The sequence below is a fragment of the Pempheris klunzingeri genome, chromosome 20 (genome assembly GCF_042242105.1).
Source record: "Pempheris klunzingeri isolate RE-2024b chromosome 20, fPemKlu1.hap1, whole genome shotgun sequence".
Classification (NCBI taxonomy): domain Eukaryota; kingdom Metazoa; phylum Chordata; class Actinopteri; order Acropomatiformes; family Pempheridae; genus Pempheris; species Pempheris klunzingeri.
Genome location: NC_092031.1, coordinates 7,003,709 through 7,030,757, shown reverse-complemented (window position 1 = coordinate 7,030,757; position 27,049 = coordinate 7,003,709). Strand labels below are relative to the sequence as shown.

At 41.2% G+C, this 27,049-nt stretch overlaps 1 protein-coding gene across 1 annotated transcript in view; it reads left to right on the top strand.

Annotated features, from left to right (window-relative positions):
* Positions 1-25,538, top strand: part of psme4b (proteasome activator subunit 4b) — a 31,503-nt gene extending 5,965 nt beyond the window's left edge. The window contains exons 7-48 of the mRNA XM_070851820.1: positions 339-413; positions 529-651; positions 751-843; positions 1,133-1,311; positions 2,521-2,607; positions 3,307-3,493; positions 3,864-3,953; positions 4,569-4,633; positions 4,843-4,993; positions 5,983-6,081; positions 6,394-6,463; positions 7,142-7,209; positions 7,883-8,086; positions 9,727-9,884; positions 10,146-10,241; positions 10,333-10,388; positions 10,529-10,585; positions 10,685-10,740; positions 10,853-10,951; positions 11,047-11,109; positions 11,254-11,349; positions 11,558-11,689; positions 11,826-11,828; positions 12,685-12,894; positions 12,981-13,117; positions 13,249-13,302; positions 13,483-13,612; positions 14,688-14,769; positions 15,439-15,592; positions 16,056-16,122; positions 16,215-16,340; positions 16,605-16,757; positions 16,871-16,975; positions 17,883-17,974; positions 18,155-18,286; positions 18,521-18,723; positions 19,908-19,993; positions 20,173-20,301; positions 21,122-21,277; positions 22,350-22,488; positions 22,669-22,802; positions 25,404-25,538. Coding sequence (XP_070707921.1) covers positions 339-413; positions 529-651; positions 751-843; positions 1,133-1,311; positions 2,521-2,607; positions 3,307-3,493; positions 3,864-3,953; positions 4,569-4,633; positions 4,843-4,993; positions 5,983-6,081; positions 6,394-6,463; positions 7,142-7,209; positions 7,883-8,086; positions 9,727-9,884; positions 10,146-10,241; positions 10,333-10,388; positions 10,529-10,585; positions 10,685-10,740; positions 10,853-10,951; positions 11,047-11,109; positions 11,254-11,349; positions 11,558-11,689; positions 11,826-11,828; positions 12,685-12,894; positions 12,981-13,117; positions 13,249-13,302; positions 13,483-13,612; positions 14,688-14,769; positions 15,439-15,592; positions 16,056-16,122; positions 16,215-16,340; positions 16,605-16,757; positions 16,871-16,975; positions 17,883-17,974; positions 18,155-18,286; positions 18,521-18,723; positions 19,908-19,993; positions 20,173-20,301; positions 21,122-21,277; positions 22,350-22,488; positions 22,669-22,802; positions 25,404-25,538 — 4,731 coding nt within the window. The remainder of the gene's footprint in view (positions 1-338; positions 414-528; positions 652-750; positions 844-1,132; positions 1,312-2,520; positions 2,608-3,306; positions 3,494-3,863; positions 3,954-4,568; positions 4,634-4,842; positions 4,994-5,982; positions 6,082-6,393; positions 6,464-7,141; positions 7,210-7,882; positions 8,087-9,726; positions 9,885-10,145; positions 10,242-10,332; positions 10,389-10,528; positions 10,586-10,684; positions 10,741-10,852; positions 10,952-11,046; positions 11,110-11,253; positions 11,350-11,557; positions 11,690-11,825; positions 11,829-12,684; positions 12,895-12,980; positions 13,118-13,248; positions 13,303-13,482; positions 13,613-14,687; positions 14,770-15,438; positions 15,593-16,055; positions 16,123-16,214; positions 16,341-16,604; positions 16,758-16,870; positions 16,976-17,882; positions 17,975-18,154; positions 18,287-18,520; positions 18,724-19,907; positions 19,994-20,172; positions 20,302-21,121; positions 21,278-22,349; positions 22,489-22,668; positions 22,803-25,403) is intronic.
* Positions 25,539-27,049: the final 1,511 nt, after the last annotated feature.

Genomic DNA, 27,049 nt, shown 5'->3' with positions numbered 1-27,049 from the left:
TTTTTAGAAATATTTATAAATTATTGAGCAATGAATCACATAGCTTTCCAGTTTTCTAAAATGGATGGAGTCATTTGGATTGACACACTTTTCTACGTTTCCTGATGACGATGATTGAAATGTCGAAATGTTGTTAAAGTATTGCCGGTTTCCACTCGGCATGCAGATAAGATTTTCCATTTATACCCCCGCTCTGCTTTCATCCAGCCTCCTGGCCCAAAGCAGCCTGGCTGTGCACTCTTCCTCTTTTCTTATATTTAATTCTTGGAATGACAGGCTTCACTTCTGGGAATGTTCTTTGTACTCGCAGTGATTGTTTGCCTGATGTTGTCCCGCAGCACCTAGTGAACCTGTTTGCTCGCCTCGCCAACGACAACATCGGCTACGTGGACTGGACACCTTATATTCCCACAGTGAGTCATTAGCAGAATTATTTGGATATGTGTGTCTGTTCATGTATTTTATTGGGGCCTGCTGGGCCATATGTGTGAGGTGAAACTGCACTGTACAGTAAGTGTATGTGTGTAGATCTTCACCAGGATCCTGCGCAGTCTGAACCTTCCAGTTGGGGTCAGTCAGATGGTGGCACCACGGTATCTCACCAACTCCTATGACATCGGACACTTGGTGTTGTGGATCACGGCACTTCTGGTACACACTCTGCAGACCTTTTCTCATAAAAATACATTAAAGAACATACATATTTTAATTGCAGCTGCTTAATTACTCAGCTGATTTGTATCCCTGCAGGGTGGACCAGGAAATCCTGCACAGAAGGAGCTGACTTGCCTCTTCAACAGCATTGCCTCCTTCTACCATCCCTCCAATCATGGTCGCTGGCAGGTAAGCCCCCTCTCTCACTCACTCAACACACCCTCACACACACATACACACACTCTGAGCAAGATGTGAACACGTTTTCAGCTGCTGCCAGTCACATTCCTTTGATTTATAACCTGTCATTCAGGACTTGCCTGGCTCTCTCCACACTAACAACACAGTAATGAAATGCACAACTGCTGGAGAAAAGAGCGATATCACAGATCTGTTTACCTCAGACTGTGTGAATGTGCCTCTAGATGATAACGCTAATGCTAAATGTGTGTGTGTATGTGTGTGTGTTTGCTTGCAGTCTCGACTCATGCGCCTGCTGCAGCGTCTCCCAGCGAGTGTTGTGCGCCGAGTGCACCGGGAACGGCACGCTGACCCCAGCTGGATCACGCTGGTTCCTGAGTGTCAGAGGCTGACTGATGAAGACCTGCAGGAGTTCACCCGCAGCCTCATGGGCGCCACCCTGCTGGCCATGTTCAGGTACTGCACCTTGATAGCCAGCAGCCATAGTAGTAACTACAACCTCTCTTTCGGTATGAAATCTTGCATAGTTACACCTGTGTTTCATCATTAGAGATCTGAGGAATGTACATGCACACAGCCACACATATCAATACATGTTCCTACATGTACACACAAAGGCGTATAAATACATACATATATGATTTACACTACACAGGTACACAGATACGCTCCTAACAGTTGGATCACTGCAAATACAACACAGTAACTCAGCAATATTCAGCAAGTAATTTATTTATAGAGCACTTTTAAAGCAAGCTGTACAAAGTAGTAAGAGGAGAAAACACAATATTGTAAAGTCACAATAATAGAATCAAACAAAAGAGAGTGATTAAGTGAAAATGAGTGAATAAATAGTTTTTAAGAGAGGCCTTTCTGTAAAAATAGGTTGTTAGGTGACATTTAAAAACAAAGGCAGTGCAAGCCAACTTAGTGCTACTGTAAGTGGGAAGAACGATGAACACTATCTCCACTCCGGCAGAAATAGAAACCATAGGTGCCATGGTGGGAGTAGGTGTGAGCATTCTGTTGCATAGTCAGAGCCAATCCGTGAACTTCTTAACCCACGTTTAATGACCAGAATTTCTCCAGACCTCCATCTTTTGAGCCAGAACTTTGGCTCACAAATAGATTCTGACTACATATTTGGATTTGCACCTCCTGGTTATCAGTTTTATTTCAACAGTAATGTCCTTTTTCTGCTAAATATCACAGCTACAAAAAAAACCTGTAATTTGGTGGACGGCAGGATTACTTATAGCTTAAGAATGAACATTTTGAAGACATCTAGGTTACATATAACCAGTACTTCAAGAGCATCTCAATGACTATTTTCATTTAAAGTTAGGAGGTTCTTCATATTAGAATACTGACTTTTGAATGTAGTAAAAGTAATGGTTATATGTAACCAAAACATCTAAAATACATTAGATTACAGCCAAATTGGGTTGTACAGCCAGTACAGCCAACAGTTTTGACCTACAAGTCACCATAGTCCAAACTCTGCCGTGTCTCATAAGCAAGTGCCTTCACTGGCCTCACAAACAAGAAGCCTAATCTGTCAAGGTCACCTGTGATTATCTACCTGTGTGTGTGCACGTGTGTTGTTATTGTTGTTGACGCTGTACTGTACTGTGTGTTGTTTTGCCCTCCTCTGGTGACGTGCAGTAAAACCGGCAGCACGGATGCAGCCTACGCTCTGCAGAACTTAGCTCTCCTCACACCAGAACTCGCCATACCACCTGTACTTGAGAAGTAAGTGTTTTTGTGAGACATCTGCCATGAACCATGAGGACATACTGTCAACTCAAATATGATAGTATTATTCTTTGTCTTATTTTGATGTGAGGGAGTATCATGATCAAAGTGTAGGAACTGAAGTAAAAAAAAAAAAAAAAATTTTCTTAGCCTACATTTGCTTATATTTTGACAAATGTGCACCATTATAATGCCATGCTATTTAAAGGCTATGTATGCTGAGTTAGCTTTTAGTTGTTCCTGTTGTGTACTTGTGTACAAACATCTATCACTGGATTACTTTGATACTGAAGAAAACTTAAAAACGTGAAGATTCTCAGGCAAGTTCTGCATTTATGAGGAGCATCTTTTTTCTATAATTTCTAAGCATGAACTAGCAGAAGAAGTAAGCAGAACTAAGCAGAAGAACCATGAATTTTGACTCAAATTGCAGCCATTGAACGCTAAGGGTTTTAAAGTACCTTAATCGCTACCGTAAGATGTGTGTCACACAACTGCTGCTACCGGTGACAGTGTTGGTTAGCGGGACAGATCAGTGACCAAATTACAATAATTACCACCCAGCTGTTTTCAGAACAGCGACACCCACCTGTCCCTTTCACCTCAAGCGGTGCCCCCGTCCCCTCCCCCTACCTTCAACTCCTCAACACGGCATCTCATTTTGCCATTAACCTCTTTACATTGTGTGCGTAACAGGACCTATGCAGCGATGGAGACCCTGACAGAGCCGCACACCCTCACTGCCACTCTCAGCTGCATGATCGGCATGGCCCGCAGCCTGGTTTCCCCTAACAACCGTTACCCAGAGGGCCGTGTGCACGTGCTCCCACTGCTCATAGGCTCTCTGCCAGGGGTGGACCCCAATGACTTCAGCAAGTGCATGGTGAGTAATGGATGTGTTGATCAGTAATGAAGAAGAATTGTAAATCACAAGTCAAGTAGACAATACAGCTCTTGCTGATTAAATTTCCTTCTAGCGTATTCTGGTCTATCCTATTAATAATTCCTGAATGTGCAGTGAATATCTCAGTTTGAAGAACTCTCAATTACTGAGGCTCGGCCCTCAGTTTCTGCTTGGATTGTAAAATGAATTGGTTTTCTTTCTTGGTGTGCTCATTGTCTCCAGACTACATTTAATCCATCACCCCAGAATAAATTACTACATTAGAAAAAGTTATTCCACCAACATCTGGTAGGTTGATCACGTCAGATGGTGTAAATTGATCTGTTTCTCTTTGTATCGCTCTGTCCAGATAACGTTCCAGTTCATTGCTACCTTCACCACTCTGGTGCCTTTAGTGGATTGTTCGTCTGCTCCTTCTCAACACAGTGATCTCACAGAGGTACGCGCTCAGCACACATTAACCTAGTCATGACAGGGATTAAAGAAACATAATATTTACAACGTTACGCAAAAGTTTCATGTACTTGGCATTCATGATTCAGACATTCGCTTTAACCAAGAAATATGATGACATTTTAGGAGAGTTAGATCGAAAGATTGATGCCACGTCTGTAACGTCAATATGCAGCCAGTTAGCTTAGCTTAGCACAAAGACTGGAAACAGGGGTAAAGAGCTAGCCTTGCTCTGTCCAAAGCTAACTCTGTCACATTTACACCTCACTAATTCACTTTGTCCATACAAATAGTGTAGTGTAAAAATGACAGGAGGGTTTATTGAAGCCATGTCATCACTGTGGGGTGCCAGGCTAGCTGTTTCCCCCTGTTTCCAGTCATTATGCTAAGCTAAGCTAACTGTCTCCTGCTTCATGTTTAGCACAAAAAACATTAAAGTAATATCCATCTTCTTATCTGGAAGAAGAAAGTAATTCCTAAAATGTTATTGAAATCTTATGAGCCATTTGGACTAAAACCAGCTCACACACAGAATCATAGATTGCAGCACACTCATGTTATAAAACTATGCTAACCAGTCATTTCACTTTCTCCTTCTCAGACTGAAAAAGATCTGTGTTTTGCTTCAGCTCAGTTTGAGGACTTCGTTCTCCAGTTTCTGGACAGGTAGAGACAAATTAACAAGGCAAACTGTCACTTGGTAATCCTCATTATCAACGTCTTTGTATGAATGCATCCTGTTTGAAAGGCACTGGTTTATATCTGCTGGCTCTGCTGGCTATGTATTTCACCATAACACTGTTGACATTTTCATTGCTGACAAGTGTATAAGTGTGTGCTTGTGCACATGTTTGTGTCTATGCTCGCTCGTGCAGGTGTTTTGCTCTGATAGACAGCAGCACCCTGGAACAGACGAGAGACGAGATGGAGACGGATACCCAGACTCATCTGGAGAGCCTGGTGGAGCTGGGCCTATCCTCTACTGTTAGCACCATCTTAACACAATGCTCCACAGAAATATACAAGGTACTACACACTCTCTTTTGACTTAAATGTAACACGCTAATCTGAAACTCTCTGCCACTTACACTGTGCGCCAGTCAGGATTTAGCAATGATGATAAATAAAGATAGTTTTTTTCACCCTTTAACTAAGATAGTTTAGTCATGCATAGGGTGAAAAAAACTATCTTTATTTATCATGGGCTTTAAAGGTACATATCCATTAATAATACAAATGCAAATAAAGTATCCTTTGATTTTACAGGCTGTTAATTACTTAAAGTCGTGCTCTGACAATTTGGCATTTCCACATCCATAAAGTTTGGGAAATTCACAGGAAGCAGATTCTTCTTCTTTCAAGCCCCACAGCTCCTGTTTTTAATGCAGGTCTTATGTTAAAAAAAGAGTCGAGATTACCCTGATGACAGGATCAGTCATTATTTCAAGCTCCTCCAGAAGCACAGAACACTTTATACAGCCGGCTTCACAGGCTGAGCACTACTTCTCATGACGAGTAAACTATAAACTGGCCTTGATGTGTAAAATCAGTGGAGTGCCCCTTTAATAATGGCAAGAAATTATAATATAGAGTAAAATAGGTGTAGTAGGAAAATGTAGGACTGGAATTACACAGTAATCATACTGAAAAAGGGAAATAACCACATGAATTGAATGTAATGGCTGTAGTTTCTCTTAGAAAGACTGTTCTGTAACCATTATAATATGGCAGCCACAGCTCCCATAATGTAGCAAAGGATTTTGAATATAATTAATACTAATATCCTCCATCATTTCCACAGCATTACCCACATATAACCCCTAGTGTATAGCAGCAGCTGTTTCTGTGAAACTGTTGTACACAGGTGTACAACAGGCCGATATAATCAATAATCATAAAATAAAAGCATTAACTTTATTTATAGGTCAAGCTGTTGTGCTATTTATGCAGAAAATTTAAATTTGAACACATTTACATTCAGTAGAACACATCTGATCTTTTCAACTTTGTGTTAGGTGGCGTTGCACAAGGTGTATAACTTTGCCACCTCCAACATCTTTGAGACGTGCGTGTCAGGCAGGATGGTGGCTGACGTGTGCAGAGCTGCAGCAAAGGTATGTGTGTGTGGCAGGTGTATTTCACTCTGTAGAGCTCTAAATCAAGAACACAGAAGAAAGATTTGTGGGATGTCATGTTTCATTGATGATTTTGATGTAATTGCAGAATAAAATTCAACCTTATGTATGATTCAATATTCATTCAGCACTTCCACTTAAATGCCACGGTGTAGTTACAGCCTCATGCTTTCAGTGTTAATGGATGTTTTACTCTGCTTAACTGTTGGAGAAATCAGTCTGTGCCATTTTCTGCATGCTTATGTTTGTGTTTGGGCATCTGAATGTGTGCTTGTGTGTGTCTGTTTGCAGTGTCATCCCGCTGAGTCGCTCCGTCTGTTCGTCCCTCACTGCTGCAGCGTCATTTTCCACATCACTGACAGTCAGTACCACACACTGTGTAGAACAGTCTTGTGTGTGTGTGTGGGTGTAGAGTAGATCCGTCTGTAGTGTGTGTGCATGCAAACTGTACAAGACCTCTAGAATCTAATGAGCTTCGAACAAGTTCATTCACAACTTCGTTCACAAGTATTAAAATGAAATGTTTCTTAATCAGCGATAATTATTTGTTGATTAGATGTTTTTCTTCCTAGTGAAAGTAGCCTCTTATCAGTTCATGGTAAAACGGAACAAAAATAAGTGTTGAATTATAAGAACATTAACATATTTAGCAAAACATTGTATGTTTTTTTTTTAGATTTTATTTTTTATCTGTTTATTTAATGAAAACGGTCAAATTTATGGAAGTATCAAAGATAGATTAATGAGCCTAGGGACAGTTTTTGAGCTGCATGCGAACATGCTCACAATTACAATGCTAACATGCTAATGCCATTTGCTTATCAGGTATAATGTTTACCATGTTCACTGTCTTAGTGTTTAGCGTGTTAGCATGCTAACATAGCAGGCATTTGGTCATAGAGAAAAAAAGTGAAATGACCCTAAAATTCTGCAAAATGAGCTCAGTCTGTCAGGGGAGCAGTACAGTCCATTATTCAGCTTCTTTGTGATTGTGTGTGTGTGTGTGTGTGTGTGTGTGTGTGTGTGTGTGTGTGTGCAGACGAGGAGCTGCAGAGTGAGGACGAGCTGGATAAGGAGCTGCTGTGGAATCTCCAGCTGCTCTCCGAGGTGAGGCAAGGATCTGTCACATCCCAAGGGCTTCAGCACTGTAAAAAATATTAATCCTACTCGTGTATTTCATCTAGTTTGTCCACGAAAATGTTATTTTTAATCTCAAATTGTTTGAAAAGTCTGCCAGTCTGGTTAGTTGGAATATTTACTCGATTCACAGACAGATCAATTTATTTTAAGAGTATTGTTTTGGACGCAGGCGTCATTTCCTCACTCCAACTGAGGTGGGTTAGGTTATTTGTGTATTCTACCTCGTAGAAGGGCCCATCATGTGTCTCTATTAAAGACCATAATCAAATAAAACACTTTTTTTTTAAAAACACTGTTTTAAAAAAAGTTGAATATACTTGCGGCATTGTATGAGCAAAAATGATGACCAAATGATATTTTTTGCAGCGTGCACCCTGCACAGTCATAAATATCAAAGAGCTTTGTCGTTAACGAGAACATATTGATACCCTTTCTGTTTTGTTTTATTACCCCTGGGAGCTTAATGCGAGTGGGAGCGAGCCAGATGCTGTGATTTACTGGAGAGCCTCAATATTTAAGACACAACTCTCCACTGAATTGTCTGTCTGTGTGTGTATATGTGTACATTTACTCGTATGTGTGTCAGCATGTGTTTTCACATTTACTTGTGTGTGTGTGTATCTGTGTGTGTTGTTTTTAGGTAACCCGCGTGGATGGTGAACAGCTGTTGAAATACCAAGGGGACCTGGAGCGGATCCTGTGTGTGTGTGTGCGTCTGCGCTGTAAACAGGCATACACACTCGCCTGCAATCTGCTGGAACACACACTCCGCTCGCTGTCCCTCATCTATCCCACCGAGTACCGCAGCACCTCTGGAGGCTTTGATACTGACCTCCCTATACGGGTAACCACACACACAAACTTCTGCAATGCTAATTTAAGAGACTAAACAATGTTTACTTTCTATTTCTATAGACTAATACTGAAGTTAAATCCTGTTCCTTGACCCTAACTGCATAATTTCAACAAAGGCTTATTTGCTAACCTCCTCAAGTGCTAATTGGCTGTTATCACAGCTACTACAGTGTAGTCTGTGACGGGAAACAGAGGCTTTCTTGGAAACACAAAGGAGAACTTTTAAAACTGCTCTTTGTTGCAGTTTAATTAAATGGGATCTTACAGGTTCGGTAATTCAAATGCAATTTCCAGTTCCAGGAAAAGAGTTAGAAAGCATTTATTAAATTGGAACTAAATGGCCAAGCTACCAGACCATGCACTGCAAACAACGCTCTCTCTCTCTGTCACTGTCTTTATCTTTTGCTTATTTTGCATAAAAAATCAACAAATATAATTAAGTAATATAAATAAATAAAGTATGTTGCTAAAGTATACAGAAAAGGGAAATTGTGATGCTTAATAACAGAATCTGCTTATTCTTAGAACATAAACTGTATATATGCCCTTATTCATCTTAGACAGTGGTTCCCAACATGGCAGGTCAGGTGACTCAGTAATGCCAGTTACACCTTTTGCTAACATTAGCCAACATAAATTACTGATCAAACTCATTACTGATCAGACTAAATGAAGCTGTAGTGACTACGTTCCTGTGTGTATTGAATTGTATAGAAGCAAAACATTTAATTCTTTTAGAATAGATGTGCGGAATTCATGTTTTTCAAAGTTGCATAACCTTACTTTAAAGGTGCAGTGTGTAGTGTTTAGTGGCATCTAGAGGTGATGTGAGGAGATTCACGCTCGCTAAGTTCTGAAACTTCTCACAACTTCCAAGTCCTCCAACTTCCAAATTCAAGCTGCCACTTCATCAAAAAATCACAAAAGGCCCTGTTTGTCCATTCTGGGCTACTGTAGAAATATGACAATGCTACATGCAGGACTCCATATTCCATTCCATACACTGCACCTGGTAGTAAATTAAAGTTCAAATTTGATTTCTCTTATTTTCTCTTCATTTCGTTCTTAGTTTTACTTTGTGGCAGAAGGAGACAAACTGAGCTGCGTGCCCTATACTATCTCTGTCGTGCCTCAAGAGAAGAGCTCCCCTGGAAATTTTTTTCGAAAACCTTGATGATATTTCGTCATATTTTTGTACATGAGCGCAGGAGGATTGTGTTTCTGTTTTGATTTTAGGTGGCTGCAGTTACAGCTACAGTCATCTGCTTTCCACAATTTCAAATACTGAATTCTTTCCATCTGCAGTTCATGGTCGCTGATTCAGAATTTTGTTTAGTTTTGATTTTCTTTCATTTTGAGGTATTTTGCTATTTGGACCCATCTGCTATTCTGCCATCTGACAGTAAATCAGTTTGCTGCATATTTTTTTCCCTCTGTCCACTGTTCAGCGTCCTTAATATTTACATGTGTTTCAAATGCTTAAATGCTGGTAGATGACACAGGACTGTGGTTTTGCAGCGGACTGGTTGTGCTGGTTTCCTTGCCAGCTGTTCCACTGGAAAAAAAAACACTTTCTTTAACTCTACAACTTGCTGAGAAAACCTCCCTCTCTCTCCCCCCTCTCTCCAGGACTGGGGCAGAGCTGGAAATGTGGCAGCCTTGGGTGTGTGTTGGCACGTGCCTAGCAAGGAGGAGGAGAACTTTGTTTTCCAGCTGTTGTCCCGCCTCCTGCACCCTGAGCTGCAGCGAATCAAGGGCCACATCTCTGGAGATCAGCCAATGAGCAGGTGTGCTGTGGTTTTTCCATTTTTTGACGCAATCGGGCGCACGCACAAACAAAACAAAGAAACCTGTAGCCTTTCATCACTGATAAATGAGATTTGTCTGCATCCAAAAATGAATCCTGAAGTTTAGCATCTGTTTTTACTCTGCTTTAACGCCCTTGATGAAACCTAATCAGGAGCACAGAGGAGGAAAAGTTGAATTCATAACGAACACGGACACACACGCAGCTATGATGGTACTGTAACGTGCGGTGTGATTCACAGGGAGGAGCTGTTGCAGAGTCTTGCTATTGTGCAGCACTGCCTTCTTGGAGCTGGAAACATGCTGCCCCCTCTGGATGGACCACACGTATCTGACCTGTGAGTCCTGCAGCTACACACACGTCGATAAAAACACACATTCTCAGTCAGGCTTGTCACGTTCTGCTCCTTACGTTGTGTTTCTTCTCAGCGTGCGCTCCATGGTAAATCTGGGGGAGATCAAGCTGCACATAGGTGTTGACTACAGTAAGAAAAGCGGAAACAGCCCCATAACACAAATGCACAAGTAGTCGTTTTCTCAACAGTTTCATTGGGTGATGATTGAGCCTCTCATCCTGCATTCTGTGTCCATACTTTGTCCCTTCTGTGTTTCTCCTCCCCTCCAGATGATTCACGGGAGAACTACAGAGAGTCCATCTGCCAAACCATGAAACTGCTGCTACGTGAGTGAAGATTTGAACACCACTACACTCCAGCTCTGAACTCATCACTTTGTTTGGAATGTGCACAGTTAATCTATATCCTCTTTTTTACCAATCCAGATCACATCTTGGAGCACTCTGAAGATGACACAAAGTCACTTTTTGTCATCATTAAGGTGTCCGGCCCCTGTGATTTTTCTATTATTCATGTAAGGAATGTTATTATTCTAGCCTGCGGTAGGCCCGCGAAGGTCTCACAGAGCCCTTTGTCTGTCTGTCTGACTACAGATCATCAGTGACCTCATGTTTTTCCGAGGCACACACAAGAAGGAGTTTGACTCACGCTGGAAAAGCTTCACTCTTGTCAAGAAGTCCATGGAAAACAGGGTGAGTTGAAAAAGCGCAACAAGGCTGCTGATTGTTGTCAGTTTCAATGAGTCGCTTGCTGGGTGATTTACGTATGCTGCCTTTCCTTTCTGCAGCTTCATGGGAAAAAGCAGCACATTAGAGCGCTGCTTATTGACCGGGTTTTGCTCCAGCATGAGGTTAGTTTAACGACACACTCGCTTCGTGCAGGGTCTCGGATGTAGCTGCGATGACATGCACAGACATAAAATGTGTTCTGTTATATTCACAGTGAGAAGTTGGCGTTTTTGTAATATTTTAAAATTGCATTTCTGTGCGAGTAGATGAGGAAGCTGGTGGTTGATGGCAGTGAATATAAAGTGGTTCATCAGGAGCTGCTCTGTAATCTGCTGCAGCTCTCTACTAGCACTTACAGCCAGGTAAAAGTGACACAACACACCAGAAAAATTAACACGAAAAATTCAATCAGAACATCTGTTGGTTCCCATTTACCTGATGGTATTAACATAAACATGTCTGGTGAAAAACAAATTAATAGAGAACGTATGCATGTGCATCTGTTTGTGTGTGTGTGTGTGTTTGTGTGTGTGTGTGTGTGTGTGTGTGTGTGTGTGGATGTCCTTGCAGGTACGTAGCAGGGCTCAGAATGTGCTGACAGTCGCACTGGGAACCTATAGCTTCTCCTACAGAGACCTGATTCCTCGAATCCTGCAACTCCTGTCACCACAACACACCAGTGTCACACAAAAGCAGTTTAAGGTACCACACACACACACACACACACACACACACACACAAATACACGATGCACACATACAGCACATGGTGGGCATTCTTATGATGGTAACTGTCCGTGGTGCTGAAACTTGAAAGTAATCCAAAACTGTGTTTTCAGTATGTATTTAATGGCCTCCCTGCAGTGTTACCTGTGGCCTTCAGCGCTCATTTTAAAGGTTTACTGCTTGTTTGTAAGGCAGCCAGGCCTTGTCCCATCCTACATGTTTGTCCTTTTCTTTCCTTACACTCCTGATCTGAAACTAAACTAGATTTTACTTGACTATCCAAGGGCTAGACTGGAGACAGAGGGTGGTATCGCATTTTCAGGGCACCAAAACTCTGAAAAATTGGAAATCCATTGAGCAACATCACTGTCCTCTTTAACTCTCAGAGAACTTATTTATATAAATTGGCTTTTAATTAGTTTGATGCTTAACTTTTATTTTAACATATTTAATTTTACCTTTCCAAATGATTTTTTCTTGTAAAATGAATTTTTATCGTGTATGTAATAGACAATGGGCAGTCTAGAAGGCTAATGATGAACATTTCTGTCAAACTTCCATTTTTTTGTAATACCCTGTAATTAGATTAATTTGGTGTCCATTTTACTAACAAGAGTAATGGAGTTCATGCCTGGTTTCCTGGTTTCCTTGTTTCAATTATCTTCATCCTGCTGTGGTATTTTAATTGGTCTTTGATGACTTTGCTCTTTGCTGTCTTTGTCTTTGCTTCAGTGCCTCAATAAACAGTTGACCAGTACTTTACAGATTATTCGAGCTGCAAAGACAAGATAGTTGTGTCCTTCAAATTCAGACAAAAGGCCACATTTCTCTTGTGCTGACAGTGAAGGATTCGGCATCTAATTGAGCCACAGCTATGACTGTCAGTATGCCTTTGCTTTTGATGTTTATTCACAACATAATCTGTCATGTGTCCTTATCCTGCGTGTATCTGTGTGTGTTTCTGTCGCTCAGGGCGCTTTGTACTGTCTGCTGGGTGTGCACAGCAGTGTTAGTCTGGCCAGTGTGAGGGACTGGGACTGCGTCGGGGAGATGTGGCCCGCTTTGGTCCGCTGTGGCCTGTCGCCCACCATGACCCTGGAGGAGCTCTCCATTGGTCAACTCCTTGACGAGATCACTGACAGGATCCATCGCCAGCACGACACTATAGGGATCTATTTTACTGTGAGCCACGCATCCATTAACAGTCAATACCCTACTCTTATTTTATCTCTTTTTAATTGCCCCCCTTTGTTCTCTTCCTCTTCTAGGTATGTGAAAACTGCGTAGAGATAGCTAATCAAATTGCACAGTCTGAGAATCCCGCGCCTTCTTTAGAGGCACCGTCCATAGAGGAGCTGAAAGAGGGGCTTCAGCGTCAGCGAATCAGAAATGTGGTTGCTGCAAGGTAGTTAAATAAAGTAGAGTTTGTATTATTAGTTCATTTGTTTAGTTTTAGCACACTCTTAGTGTTATTGCCATTAGTACATATGGCAGTAGGGGTGACCGGCGACTAACACGTCTTTCTCTTTTACACAGGAAATATGAGAAGCTGGTCAATGATCTCTTGGATTGTCTCGAAGACAGAGAACTGTAGGTTTTCTCTCCATCTCTATATGTGTTACATGTATAGTTATGTTATTTAATCTGTATTTAAAATACAAATGCACCCTCCTTAAAAAATGTGTTGTTTTTAGAGCAGACTCATTGCAAAATACTATGTTGTAATCCAGAATTTTTTTTTATCTGCTTGTGTGTCTACTTGCGTTTCAGGCCGTGGAAGTTTGAGCACATGGCCACAGACTTGTTGTCTCTCCAGCTGAGAGAGGATCACCCACTGCCCCCCGACGCCGTCCTCTATTTCACACAGGGCCTCACACACGACTCCATCAGCATACGCAAGGTCTGCAGCTGCACGTGTGCTCTATGTCTATCTGAGTATGTGCTCGTGTGGATATGAGATTCCACTGATTTGAAGGGATGGAGATGAGCTGGCTAAAAGCTTTTTGTTGTCCATCACATGTAACATGCAGTTTACATGAATCCTCATGCATGAGGATGTGGATTCATGCGCTAAACATCAACAAAGCAGAGTTCCGTCAAGGGTTTTTAGTATGCATACTCAATTAGTGCGTTGTGTTGGTTTGGGACACAGCCAAGTTCATGTTTACTGTCAGTCATTCATATACAAGTACACAGTTGATGTCATTTCGCTCTACGGCATAACTTGGTACAACACATAAGGGATACAAGGCACAGCAAGCTGGTCATACTCACAAAATGAAACCTGACAGGGTGATGCAGGATTGAAGCTATTACTAGCAAAGCAATAGCTTTGTACTAAAGAAATCAATCATTTGACATAAGATTTTGATTTAGAAATGATTTTATTGATTTGAAAATGATTTTAATGCTTAGACTATCACAACTACGCCTATAGCAAAGGTCTGCTATACAGAAATAACAGACTGTAGAATGTTGTAATTGATCTGAATTAGGTATTCAACAATGCCTCTGTGTGATTAAGTTATGTAGAGCTTTTAGACAGAGTGTTTTACAAGGTTTTTGCTGCCCATTCACTCACTCACTTACACACACACTCACACACTAATAGCACTGAGCTACCACGCAGAGCTCTGTCTAACCATCAGGAGCAATTTGGGGTTCAGTGACTTGCCTAATGACACCGAACAGGAGGAGGTGGGGATCAAGCCGCTAACTCTGTGATCAGTGGCCGACTCGTGCTACCTCCTGAGCCACAGCTGTAATAAATAAGCAAATTAAAAAATTAAAAGTAGCAGCAAGGCCATATAACAGCCGAGACTCATTGGTGCACATTCCAGCCCACTATTGTGAGAAGACAAATACCAGCACAGACAGCGCTTTTAATACCCACAGCACCTTTTATTGGACCTGGAGTAGCTGCTGTATTTGGGCAGAGCTCTCCTTTCAGACTGTATAATCTTTCTCTCTGGTAGGTGGCGATCTCAGCGGTGGCCGGTATCCTGAAACAGCTAAAACGGCCGAGAAAGAAAGTGGCTGTGAAGCCATCAGATATCAGTGAGTATGAAGACACAAACACACACTAACAACCATATACAGTATACAACACTTGTGCTCAGTCTTCAGTCTCATTAATTGTAGCTGTAAGGATTTCTCTCAATAACATTACATTCAGCTCAGCAGACCAGCTGCAATTTCAGCGTTTCATTTAAATAAAATAATACATCAGGCTGTACATACTAATTGTGTGGTAATATCCCATTGAGTAAGCAACAAGACAGGAATATAAATCTACATTTCTATACCAGGCAAAATTCTGGTACCTGCAGCCATGGCAACCTGAAACATGGTGACTCACTGAGGGAACCACGATTCTTGTTTTGCCTGCTGTTGTTGTGTCCCGTTGTGTTGTACCTCATTCATTTCTGTGCGTCATCGTTGTTTAAGGATGTGTGTAAAATATAATGTTGATTTTTGAGTGCTGAGAAAAAGGATTTCCACTACGAGACAATGAAGTCTAGTTAACTAACTAAATTTGCGTTCTATTGAAAGATAAATAGCTGGAAATTAGAAAATCTTTCTCATTGATTTTTTTTTTCTTCTTTTTTGTCCAGAAACAAGTCAACTTTTCAACAGTCACTACAAACACACACTCGCCCCCACAGACTAGACTTAAAACATGATTATATGTGTGTGTTTTTATTCATGTGTTGCTTGTGTGTTTAGGTGGTACAGAGGATCCAGAGGGCGTGTGCGTGGGGGATCGTGAGGCTAATCGCTGGCTGCAGTACGACAGCAAAAACCTACCTCTAAGTCAGGAACAATGGGATTCTCAGCAGTTTGTGGAGAAAACACACATGGGCTACTATTCATGGCCGAGGTGAGAGAATGACTGAGTGTTTAGGTGGTGGATTTAAAAACTGAAAGGCTGATTAACCGCTTGGTTGGATGAGGCTAAATAGTTGATTGACTTAACTGCCTGTTAGATTTGATGCTTGTCTTTGTGGCTTTATGGCTAACTTTAAGTCTGACTAACTGCCTGGTGACTGATCTGGGTGGCTGGATAACTAGTAGGATCTTGAACTGACTTCCTGTCATGGCCTGGCCTAGATAAGGCTGACTGAACGACTTACTGCCTGGCCTAGATAGAGGAATTGATGTATAGGAGGAGGGCTGGCTGGCTTTCTTGGTATGCGGGCGGCTTGCTGACTAACTGACTTTTTAATCATTCATTTGTCCTGACTGCTTATTTGAAAAAAGCATGTGTCTATCCATATTTTTTTTTCTGTTTGTTGTTATCTATAAATCACAGCAGCATCTTCTTTGTCTCCCGCTCCTCTCAGAGAAATGATGATCTATGCAGCTTCTGAAAAGCCAAAAGATGACCTGCCGTATGAAGAGATGAGCGAGGTACTTGTGCAAACAGTACCACACACAGAATATCTCAGTGATGCCTCAGTCTCACTATTATTACATTTGGTCTTTCTTTGTGTGTCACTCAGGGTGAAAAGATTATCTTTGAATATTTCTCGGACCAAGAGTTTATTGACCAGCTTATAGGGTTTCTCTCTCTGGAGGATCGGAAAGGAAAAGACAGCTTCAATCCCCGACGCTTCTGTCTCTTCAAGGTGTAATTTAAACTCTCAGCTTCAATCGATTTGGCAAACCTTTAAGAAAGAAGTGACACAGCATGCCACCGCTAGCCAAGGATGAATTGAACAACGTCAATCTGAAATTTGTGTCATCAACTGATTTGATTCATTGTTGTCCGTCAGACCGCTGACACTCAACTTGCGCCAAACAAATGACTGTAATCTATCTTTCTTTGGTTTAGAAAATGGTATGAGTTCCTCCACAACGAACAAACCTTCATGCTCACCTTTGATTGACAGGGGCTGTTTTCTAACTATGGCGACGTGTTCCTGCCATTGCTATGGCCTCACCTAGAGCAGCTAGCCAGCGACCCCCATGAGAGCTCCCAGCGCTGTGTGTGTGAGATTACTGCAGGACTAATCAGAGGCAGCAAACTCTGGAGTTTCAGCAAGGTACTGGAGACACACACACACACACACAGATAAATATACACACTGCACTACTTTTTGATAAGAAAAGTCAATATTAATAAAAAACTTTCATTATTGTGTGTGTGTGCGCTCAGGTGGACAGGCTATGGCAGCTTTTGTGCCCTTTGATCAGAACAGCATTAACCAACATCACAGTGGAAACCTACACAGACTGGGGCACCTGCATCGCTACTGCCTGTGTGAGTTTCTCATACACATACAAATATATCCTATGCATCTTAGGGCACATTAAAGAAAACTGGGAATTTATCTGTGTATTTTCCATATTAAAAGTGTTGAGGATCAGATTTTTAAAAATCAATAAAACAAACAGTCTGGTAAAAATTGGATTTTGAAAACACCATTTGCAGCACAAACACTCTCAGCTACTATTGAACTGATTGCCATGATATGTTGTCCAGATTGTTCCCAAGCGATGAAGTCTTATAACTTCCCCCTGACATCTCCTTTAGTGCCACCATGATTTTGGCATTTGCTTTGCAAGGATTGCCATCAAATTTGGTTCATTCATTCATGTTCCCCTCAAGATGAGTTGTAATAACTTTGATGATCCCTTAACGTTTCTCCAGTGCCATCACCAGGTCAAGATTTTAATTTTGTCCAATATTTTCATTTGTGACCTGCAAAATGTATGACAGAACAGCTTCAGATGTACTTTGTATTTAGTGCTAATTAGCAAACGTTAGCCTGCTAACACGCGAAATTCAGATGGTAAACATTACACCTGCTGAACCATAGCACTTTATTATTGTCATTCTAAGTATATGGCCATGCTAGCATTCAGTTCAAAGCACCACTGTGCCTCACAGAGCCGCTAGCATGGCTGTAGACTCTTAGAATAAGAAATACTCTACAGTATTGATGTATAGCTGACTTACAGTCATCTGCAAGGATATCGATGTGTCGCTTGGTGTAGGAAAGAAGTAAAATTTAACCAAAATTATGAGCATATAACCCAGGACTATTTTCTCTGGCTCCATTAGAAGTACAAGTATGGGAACATGTGTCTGCAGTGCTTCAGCAGCTACTCTCCTTGAAAAATAGATCCCAAAATGAGCCTATTTTGTATTGGTTGCTGTCAAATAGGAGGGCCGGGACCCAAGGAGGCTCCACTGGCTATTTGAGCTGCTGATGGAGAGCCCGCTGAGCGGAGAGGGCGGCTCATTCAGGGACGCCAGGTATGTGCCTGGATGAATAACTTTATGCACAGAGTACGTGCTTATGTCATCTCCAGTATTTCAGTGGTTTCTGATTTCAGGCTGCAGTGGTAACATGAGCTGACGTATGCTGAGCTGACGTGCTGCAGTAACACAGCAACACCCCATTCCTCAATCCCCCTCTCTCTTTGTCTCTGTCAGTTTGCTGTATGTGCTTCAGGGAGGTCTGGCCCAGCAGCAGTGGAGAGTTTCTGAACTGCTGCATCGGCTGCTGGAGTACCTGGAGCCCAAACTCACCCAGGTGTATAAGAATGTCAGGGAGCGCATTGGAAGGTACCAAATGAACTTGGCGTTATCTCCTCTGGATTACATAATCATGGCTAAATAGGTTAATCTAATTAGTTTGTGGGCACTGTTTGGGCTGTTCTCTTCTAAGCCTCTTTATCTCTATGTGTGTCGCAACCGTCTGCTCCTATTCTGTATTTGTGACTGTTCTTTTTCCCATCCATTCTCCCCTCTTCTCCCTCTGCCTCTCCTCCCTTACCCCCTCTGTCCCTCTCTCTCCAGTGTCCTGACCTATATCTTTATGATAGACGTGGCCCTGCCCCACACTCAGCCCACCTCGTCCCCCCACGTGGCAGAGTTCGTCACTCGGGTCCTAGAGCGCCTCAAGCCCCTCACATCAGAGCCGGAGATCCACAACCACGTCCACGAGGAGAACACCCAGGAGACGGACGAGCGCACCCAGGCTGTCAAACTGCTCAAGACGGGTCAGAATGTGGATGCAAGGATGCGAACTGTGTGGTGGATGGACAGTGGCTGTGGGAAAATAAACAGTATAAATACACCAGGCCAGCTTGTTCTCTTGATGAAATAGGCCGACACTCTGTAGCCAGATGAGTCAAGCTAAAAGCTGTGATCCCTTATTGATTTCACCTTTTAAGTCTGCTTTAAAAGGTAGTGGCGTTCAGATAAAGGGGAATTTCAAGGGTGTGTGTTCAAGCCTTTCAACAGAAAGGATGGAAAGGAGCCTAACTATTTTGGAGGGTGTCTCTGATGCAGTAAATTGTACTGGATTTTGTTAATCATTTTATTGTCCTCAGTCAGAGTTAAATGAATGTGAATACAGTCTATTACATTCAATTAAAGGGACAAATTCCAGAAACATATCTTTTATATTACTCCGCTTTAGTTGTATTTAGCTATGCAGAAATTTTGGCTTTTAATTGCCCAGGTTTTAGATATCTGCCTCTGAGATTTCTGTCTCCACCCAAGTGGATTGGAGGTGGACTTTCATTGCATTGAAAAATTACATTCACAAAATTCAAACAGCAACATCAGCAACCACCTGGATGGCTGAGTAACACAAGAGATGCTGTAAGCAAGGCTGAAGCCACCACTGAGAGCACAATTCTCAGTTTTGAATGCTAACTTTTAAGTATTCAATATTATTAATTATACCAGCTTTTTATTCCTGGCAGTGTGGAGAAGGTTTTGAAACAGTGTTTACACCTTCAAGAAGTAAAAAAAAAAAAAAAAAAAACCCAGAAGGTTTGTTTCACTTGTCTTGGTGCGCAGTAGGTATTTCTAAAGGATTGAAAATTCTTCCTTGGTTTGGGGCAGATATTTCATTTTAGAGCAAGATTTTATTTATTTACGGTTTTCCTGGTGGTGTGCCTGTTTGCCAGAGACTGAATTTACATCTCATTTCTTGTCTGAACACTTATGCGTTGTTACTCTTCTAGTTCCTTACTGCTCAAATCTCCATTATTCAGATAAATATCAGGTTATGAAATTATCCAAATCATTAAATACTAAATCATGATAGATTGTGTTTTATTAGCAGAGCAATGCAGTAAGGTCATAGCGCCAAGGCTGTTTTCATTTACTGGCAGCAACCCAACATCTGTGTGTGTGTGTGTGTGTGAATGCTGTATGTGTGTGCTATTTGCAGTGTTGAAATGGTTGATGGCGAGCGCCGGGCGAACTTTTACCAATCCTGTTCAGCAGCAACTACAGCTCCTGCCTCTACTCTTCAAGGTAACAACACACACACACACATACACACATGCACACACAGGTCCCAGCGCAGCATTATTACCCACTCAATCTTACTTGCCCATTAAACTCAATTTCTCTCTTCATTTACTCAAAATGGTGCGTAGCTCTGTGTCTTCCTACCTCTCTCCATCTCTCTCTCTGTTTCTCTCTCCCTGCAGATTGCCCCGGTGGAGATTGATGAGAGCTATGATGAGATGAAGCAGGATGCACGCACGTGTCTCTCTCTCATGTCCCAGGGCCTGCTGTATCGTGAGCACATCCCTCTGGTTCTGGCAGCGCTGGAAGAGGTAATATGCACACGCTCAAACACACACACACACACACACACACACACACACACACACACACACACACACTGCCCCACCTGCCTGCTGCCAGTGTTCCAAGCCTAATGCTGCCCAAGGTGTTGTTAGACTAAAAACAACCTGTGCTATTTTAATTTGCTTACTTTGTGATGCTTACAATGTTTCCGCTGTGAGCTGTGCATGTGGATGTGAGTGGCACTCCTGTTGAGAAATGTCTGCACTCGAGTGCTCTCAGAATATCTAACCATCGTATCAGTTTCATATTTGATGGTAGACGGGTTTAGAAAGTATCAGAACAAGATTTTTTGGTTTCACCTTAACACCCGAATTTATTTATATTGTAGGAACAAGATCTCATGTTTTTTTTTAAAGAATTAATACTACCATATCTGTATGCTAAATAGCGATTAAGAGCCAGCAGATGGTTAGCTTAGCTTAGCATAAAGACTGGAGACAGAGGGAAACAGCTAGTAACACCTGGTAACCTGCTAATAATCAGCATGTTAGCACGCTCATTGTGAGCATGTTAGTATTCTGACATTAGCGTGTAGCTCAAAGAACTACAGCATCTAAATACAGGGCCCCAACAGGGTGTTGAGATTTTCATGAGATGACAGATGCAAATAAAACTTGATAAATTGGTAAATAACATTTGAACTGACACCAAATTATCTTGTTCTCACAAGACAACAACTCGTACACAACATAATATTTTGTTTGTAAAGGATACATAAGAACATCATCTTTTGGGACATGTGCAAACCTCACCCCAGCTCTGTCCCTCTCTGTCCCCTCTCCCTAGATGGCAGGCAACCGGTCGTGGCACGCACGCTTCTCAGTACTGACCTACGTCCAGATCATGGTTTTCTACAACTTGTTTACCCTGCTCAGTGTGCCTGCCGAGGTGCTCCGCATCAGAAAGCTGGTGATGCAGCTGCTGCTTGATGAGCAGCTTGAGGTAATGTATGCACCAAAAGGCAGCAAACACTGGTTTAATACAGCCATCGCCCCTCTGCAAGGTATAATTGTCACAGGATTATAAATGGCCACTTATTGTCCCCTAGTCTCTCCTCGCTAAATCTTAATCCCTCTTTTCTGTTCACGGTTATTGCTTAAAAATAACCCTCTACCTCACTGCTCGACTCTTAATTTATTTTCGTATTTTGGTGCCTTTCTCTTCTGCGGTTACAGGGATGTTGATAGAGCACTATGGCCGTCTTTTGCACTCCTGGTTGTACCTTAAGTGATCTAAAAATAACATCACAAGTCAATAAATTCCTAAAATATAATTTGGCAAAGAACATCTGTTTTGACTGTTAATCTTTGCCAGCTGTTGTTATGTTAATTATTCCTGTCTATTTATCGACTGCAATAAATCAACTTTACTACCAGTGCACAGAATGTAGAAGCCTCTCCCTAATATTGAGTTATGTTATCTCTTGTACAATCCATGTCTCACTTGTCTCCGTGCTTTTAAAACCTTCTTTAACCTGTCTCCTTCTATTGATGTGGATGTGCAGGTGAAAATCAATAAGTACTGGCCTTCACCCAGGTTGTCCAACTTACAAAAACAGTTGCTTCTCTTAATATTTTGTAAGCTGTGTACAGCCAGTGAATGTGTTGTGTTTGTATCGTTGTCTATTTCAATGCATCAACTGTCACTCAGTGCTCATTCATAATTTATGCAAAGTGATGCAGGAAGGCAGTGATGCTCTGCAAGTGAATTTTACCTCAGCTCAACTCAGCATCCATCCCTCCTCCTCCTCCCCCTTCCTCCCTCCCCCTCCTCCCCCGCTCATCTCTGTCCTGTGTGCCTCTCTCTCCCCCGATCTCCTTGCACTCGCCTCTTTTAATAAATTGTGTATGCGTTTCTCGCCCTAAAACTGCCTCATGCTCTCCGCCACATCCTTTATTTGTCGGTTCTGATCTTCACAGGTCTCTATTTTTTTATTCTTTATTTCTTACTCATTCTATCTCCTTGGTGTCCCTCCCTCTCTCCCTCCCTCCCTCTTACCTCCTTCTCCCTGTAGGTGAGGGACATGGCAGGCACCACCCTCAGTGGTTTACTGCAGTGCCAGTTCTTCCCTCTGGACTCCAGTCTGCAGACACAGCTCCAGACGCTGAGTCAGACTTGCCTCCCCAAGGCCAGAGGAGAGCTGGCCTCCACAGGTACACACACACACACATTTACGTGCACGTCACAATCACACAGTGAGGCAATCACAGTAATACTTGCCCTATTACCCTTTCTTATCCCAGGGGAATTGTGAACCTTGAAATTCTAAAGCTCATTTTAACTCGCCATTTGTGTGTGTGTGTGTGTGTGTGTGTGTGTGTGTGCATGTGCAGACTTAGTACGGCGCCATGCTGGAGTGCTCGGCCTCAGTGCGTGCATCCTGTCGAGCCCCTACGACGTCCCAGACTGGATGCCTCAGATACTGATGAACCTGAGTGACCATCTCAACGACCCACAGCCTATAGAGGTAAGCACACACAGACACACACACACACACACACACACACACACACACACACACAAGTACACGAACACGCACACTCATATACAAACATCCAGCTCAACACAGTGTGAGCTGAAAGAATACAATTTCATTGTCCAATTGAGGAGAAAATTGTGTCTTTGGCCTTACTTCAGGCATGAAAAAGACATACAATGTAATCCGTAGTGCAGAGTTTGAATAATACATTACAGTGATGGGGAGCCAATGATGATGATAATTTAGTACTTCTCCTGTTGCAAAGTGAAAGTGATGAGAAAGAAAATACAATGGAATACTGTTAAAAAAATATATATCTGCTTGTAGATGAATTACCCAGTCTGTTACAGAAGCTGCTGAGAGGAATAGTTGAACAAATTCTAGATGAAAATGGATGGAAAAGAGGATTTTGTGTAGAATGAGAAGGGATACGATATCTTGGTTTCTTCGGGCAGGCTAATCTGTTGTAAAAAGTAGTTTTGGTGGTCAGCCTGGAGGCACCTCCTTGTTTCCTTAAAATCTAATCATTTTGTTTGAAGGCCATAATGTAAAATGAATGTAGTCTATGTTTAAGTCATGAATGCATCCTTGGTTATAGAGATCATCAGTTTGATTCTGTTTTTGTGTCCTTGTTGAACCACGGCAACTTTTCACTTCAAACTTGTTTCGCTTTAAATAATTCCTACATTGTGTATTTAAATTGTTATATGTGGCATTTTAACATCAATAAATTATTATTACCTCATTAGTTTTTAATGAATGTAAACAACAAAGCTCATTGGTGGAAAGATTTGAACCTGCCGTTGGATTTAACACTACATTTTGGATTGTCTCCAGATCAGCAAGTGACAGTGGTTTTGTTTTACTGCTCAAAGCAGGAACTATTTACTTTGCAATTCATATTCAGTCTCACTCTTGTTCCCCTGGTAAACTCGAGGGTCATTGTCATTGTAAGAGTAGATAGTGGCTGTTATCAAAGGCCATTATCAGCTCTTTACTTCTTTCTCTCCTCAAAGCAAATGAAGCAACAGAAAGAACTATCAACATCCTATTTATTGCAGGAGTTTACAGCCGAGTTAAATGGAAATGTCCTAATTCTGAGATGTAAAAAACACCCACTTTGAAATGTACATTTCACTCCGATGATCAAACATTATCCATGAGCAAAAGAGCTCTACTAAATCTTTGTGGAGGCTAATTTGATGTAAACATACGGGAATAGATTGTGTTATAATGGTAAACAACTTTAAGTTTTGAATTAAAATGAAGTGAAAATATCTTGTCAAAAGCAAAGCGAAGTATGTACAGTGCTTAACAAATGTATTAGACCACCACCCAGTGTAAGGTGTTTGCCTGCCCTAAATTAACAGTATTGCTGATTACCAAAATATTTTTTTAATTGGTGATAATAATGGTTAACCCACCAGTATGTGCAAGCTCTTTAATCAAAATGATGTATTTGAAATGATGTAAAAGGAATCTGGAGTAGTGGAAGTGATGGACAGTCCAAGTCAAAGTCCAGACTTGAATCCTATCGAACAGATCTGGGATTTATTGAATTAAAAAATAGATCACACACAAATTTTATCCAAAGCAAGTCTCTGGGAACAGCTAGGAACTATTTGGAACTCAATAACAAAAGAGACGGTCGAAAAGTACATGAAAACAATCAGGGCCAAAGGAGGTCAAAGAAAATATTAAGATTTTTGTTTAAAATATGTGAATAAGGACTATTTAGTTGTTAGAATATTTGTGTTTTCTCGTTTTTATGAAATTTGTTAAGCACTGTATATGTTACAGACAATGTGAGTTGTGTGATTTATTTATTAAATTCTGCACTATATACTGTATTTATGACTCAACAGAAACCTGAAATATTCTAGTGTACAGATGATCAAACATTTTAAATTTTACATTTTGATGTGTTCAAATTTCTGTCAAAAGCTAAGGCAAGATGGGGCCAATTACTTATCATTTAATCTCATTTCTTCAGTGCTGTGTAGGAGATGTTTTTGTCAGGGACTTATTGATTTTGTGGTAGACATGGAGGTCTCAAAATCTGGACTGTTTAAGCTTAACTGACTTTTGGAGGAAGAAATAATCCCATCTGATACTCAAGTGGAAGGTAGAAATGCCACAATTCTGAGTGAAAGTTCTGCATTGAGAACTGTACTTCGGTGAGAATACTGAAGTATTACAAGCAAATTATAGAAATATGCCCCTCTGCGAGTGTCTTATTATCATATATTACATTACTGGATCACAGTTAGTGGTGTTTTTATGTGTCAACTGTGTTTTACTGGTGTAGTTTGTTGAGATGGAGATGATTGTAGCTACTTTAAATAATATAATATTATCAACAATACCACAAATTTTGTTTAAATTGATATTAAGTTGATCTTGATATACAGAGTATGAAGTAACTACAGTGGTCAAATGAAAGTAGTAGAGTAAAAAATACAATATTTCCCTCTGAAATGTTGTAAAATATAAGTATAAAGCAGCATATAATGATAATACTCATGTACAAGTGTCTAAAAAGTATATTACTATATTACTCAGTTATGATGATTATGTTTTTGTCCCAAGATGACGGTGAAGAAGACCCTGTCGGAGTTCAGGCGTACTCACCACGACAACTGGCAGGAGCATCGTCAGTGCTTCACTGATGACCAGCTGCTCGTGCTAACAGACCTGCTGGTGTCGCCCTGTTACTACGCCTAGACTGCCAGCTGCCTTGCCAGGTCCTCTACAGACTGACTGACCAGAACCATAGAAAAATAATTACACCTTTTAACACTGATGGGAACTCCGGTCCTCTGTGCAGCCTGTTAAAATAATGTCTGATGTTGTTGGAGTGGCTGAGAGCCCTGCCTGTGGAACCTCATGTGCCAATGTTGGCCTTCAGTAAACCCAGCAGAAAAGCAGTCCTGGGCAAAACGGTTTCAAATATTTATCTTACTTGGTGTGTTTATTTTGTCTCGCCAAGCAGCACAACAGCCCCAAAGGTGGCCACATTACTGTAGAGATAACCACCCTTTAGGTATCTATTTCTGTTGCTGTTGTAGATTATATTAGAACACGGCCAGAAAGCTCCGTCTTTTCGTTCACTATTTCTCATATTAGTATTTCACTCTATCTGCTTTCAAAAGACTTTTAAATAATATGTTAAATGTTGGAACTGTCCATTCATTTACTGAATACAAAAACATTAATGATGATATAAATATGTAGAATTAATATAAAAATGACAGTAGTAATAAATACAACACACTATAATGGTATTTCTGCAGTTGTAATGTAATCCTACACTTACCATGCAATGTGTTGTGATGTTTCTAGTACTATATACTATTAATACAACTTGTGTAATTTACATGTATATATTTACACTTACACCTATAATGATTAATAAAATGTATAACATGCTGTAATATAATTTTATCATATTCCTGTACAACCCACTGGGTGCTATTATACAGTAGTTCAACACTGAGAAATTCCTGTTAAATAAACTCAATGTATCATTTGTAAAGAGAGATGTATTTTTATTTTAGAGGTGAAGAATGACAGGCTGTATGTTTGCCAGGGCTGACAAATCACGTTAATACCTGCAGTTTATCTGCACACGTCCATATCACATAGCTGTCACATAGCTGTTCTGCATGACAGACAGAGAGAGAGCTCAAACACAGATGAGATGTCTCGTTCTGTGCTGTAATACAGTTTTGTGCTGAGCGTGTTACGGATGCTGCTGCAGGCCACAGCCAATGAACACTGGGAACTGGTTGCGGCTGTGTGTATGCGTGCATGCGTGTGTGTGTGTGTGTGTGTGTGTGTGTGTGTTTAAGAAAGACAAGATCACAGATAGAGCTGTCACCATTTTTATTTTGCATGCTGATTTCTTTACTGATGCAGAGCGGTTGACTTGATAAGTTCACTGTGTTGTGATGTACACCGGCAGACTGAAAAGAAGCATGGCTGATGAGTACAGTGTGGAATAAACAAAGTGTACTTGTGGGGCTGTACACTGAGAGACAGCATGATTACAGTGGCAGGATGATGATACCAGGCCTGAAATTTAGTCTTCAAATCAGGCAAAGAGATGAAAGGCAATTACAATAACAGGATGATTTGGGTTAAGACAATGAACTTTGGAAAAAAACTGCTTGGGCATGACTAACGATGTACCTGAACCTAATATTCAAGTTTCTTTTTAGAGATCAAAAATAATA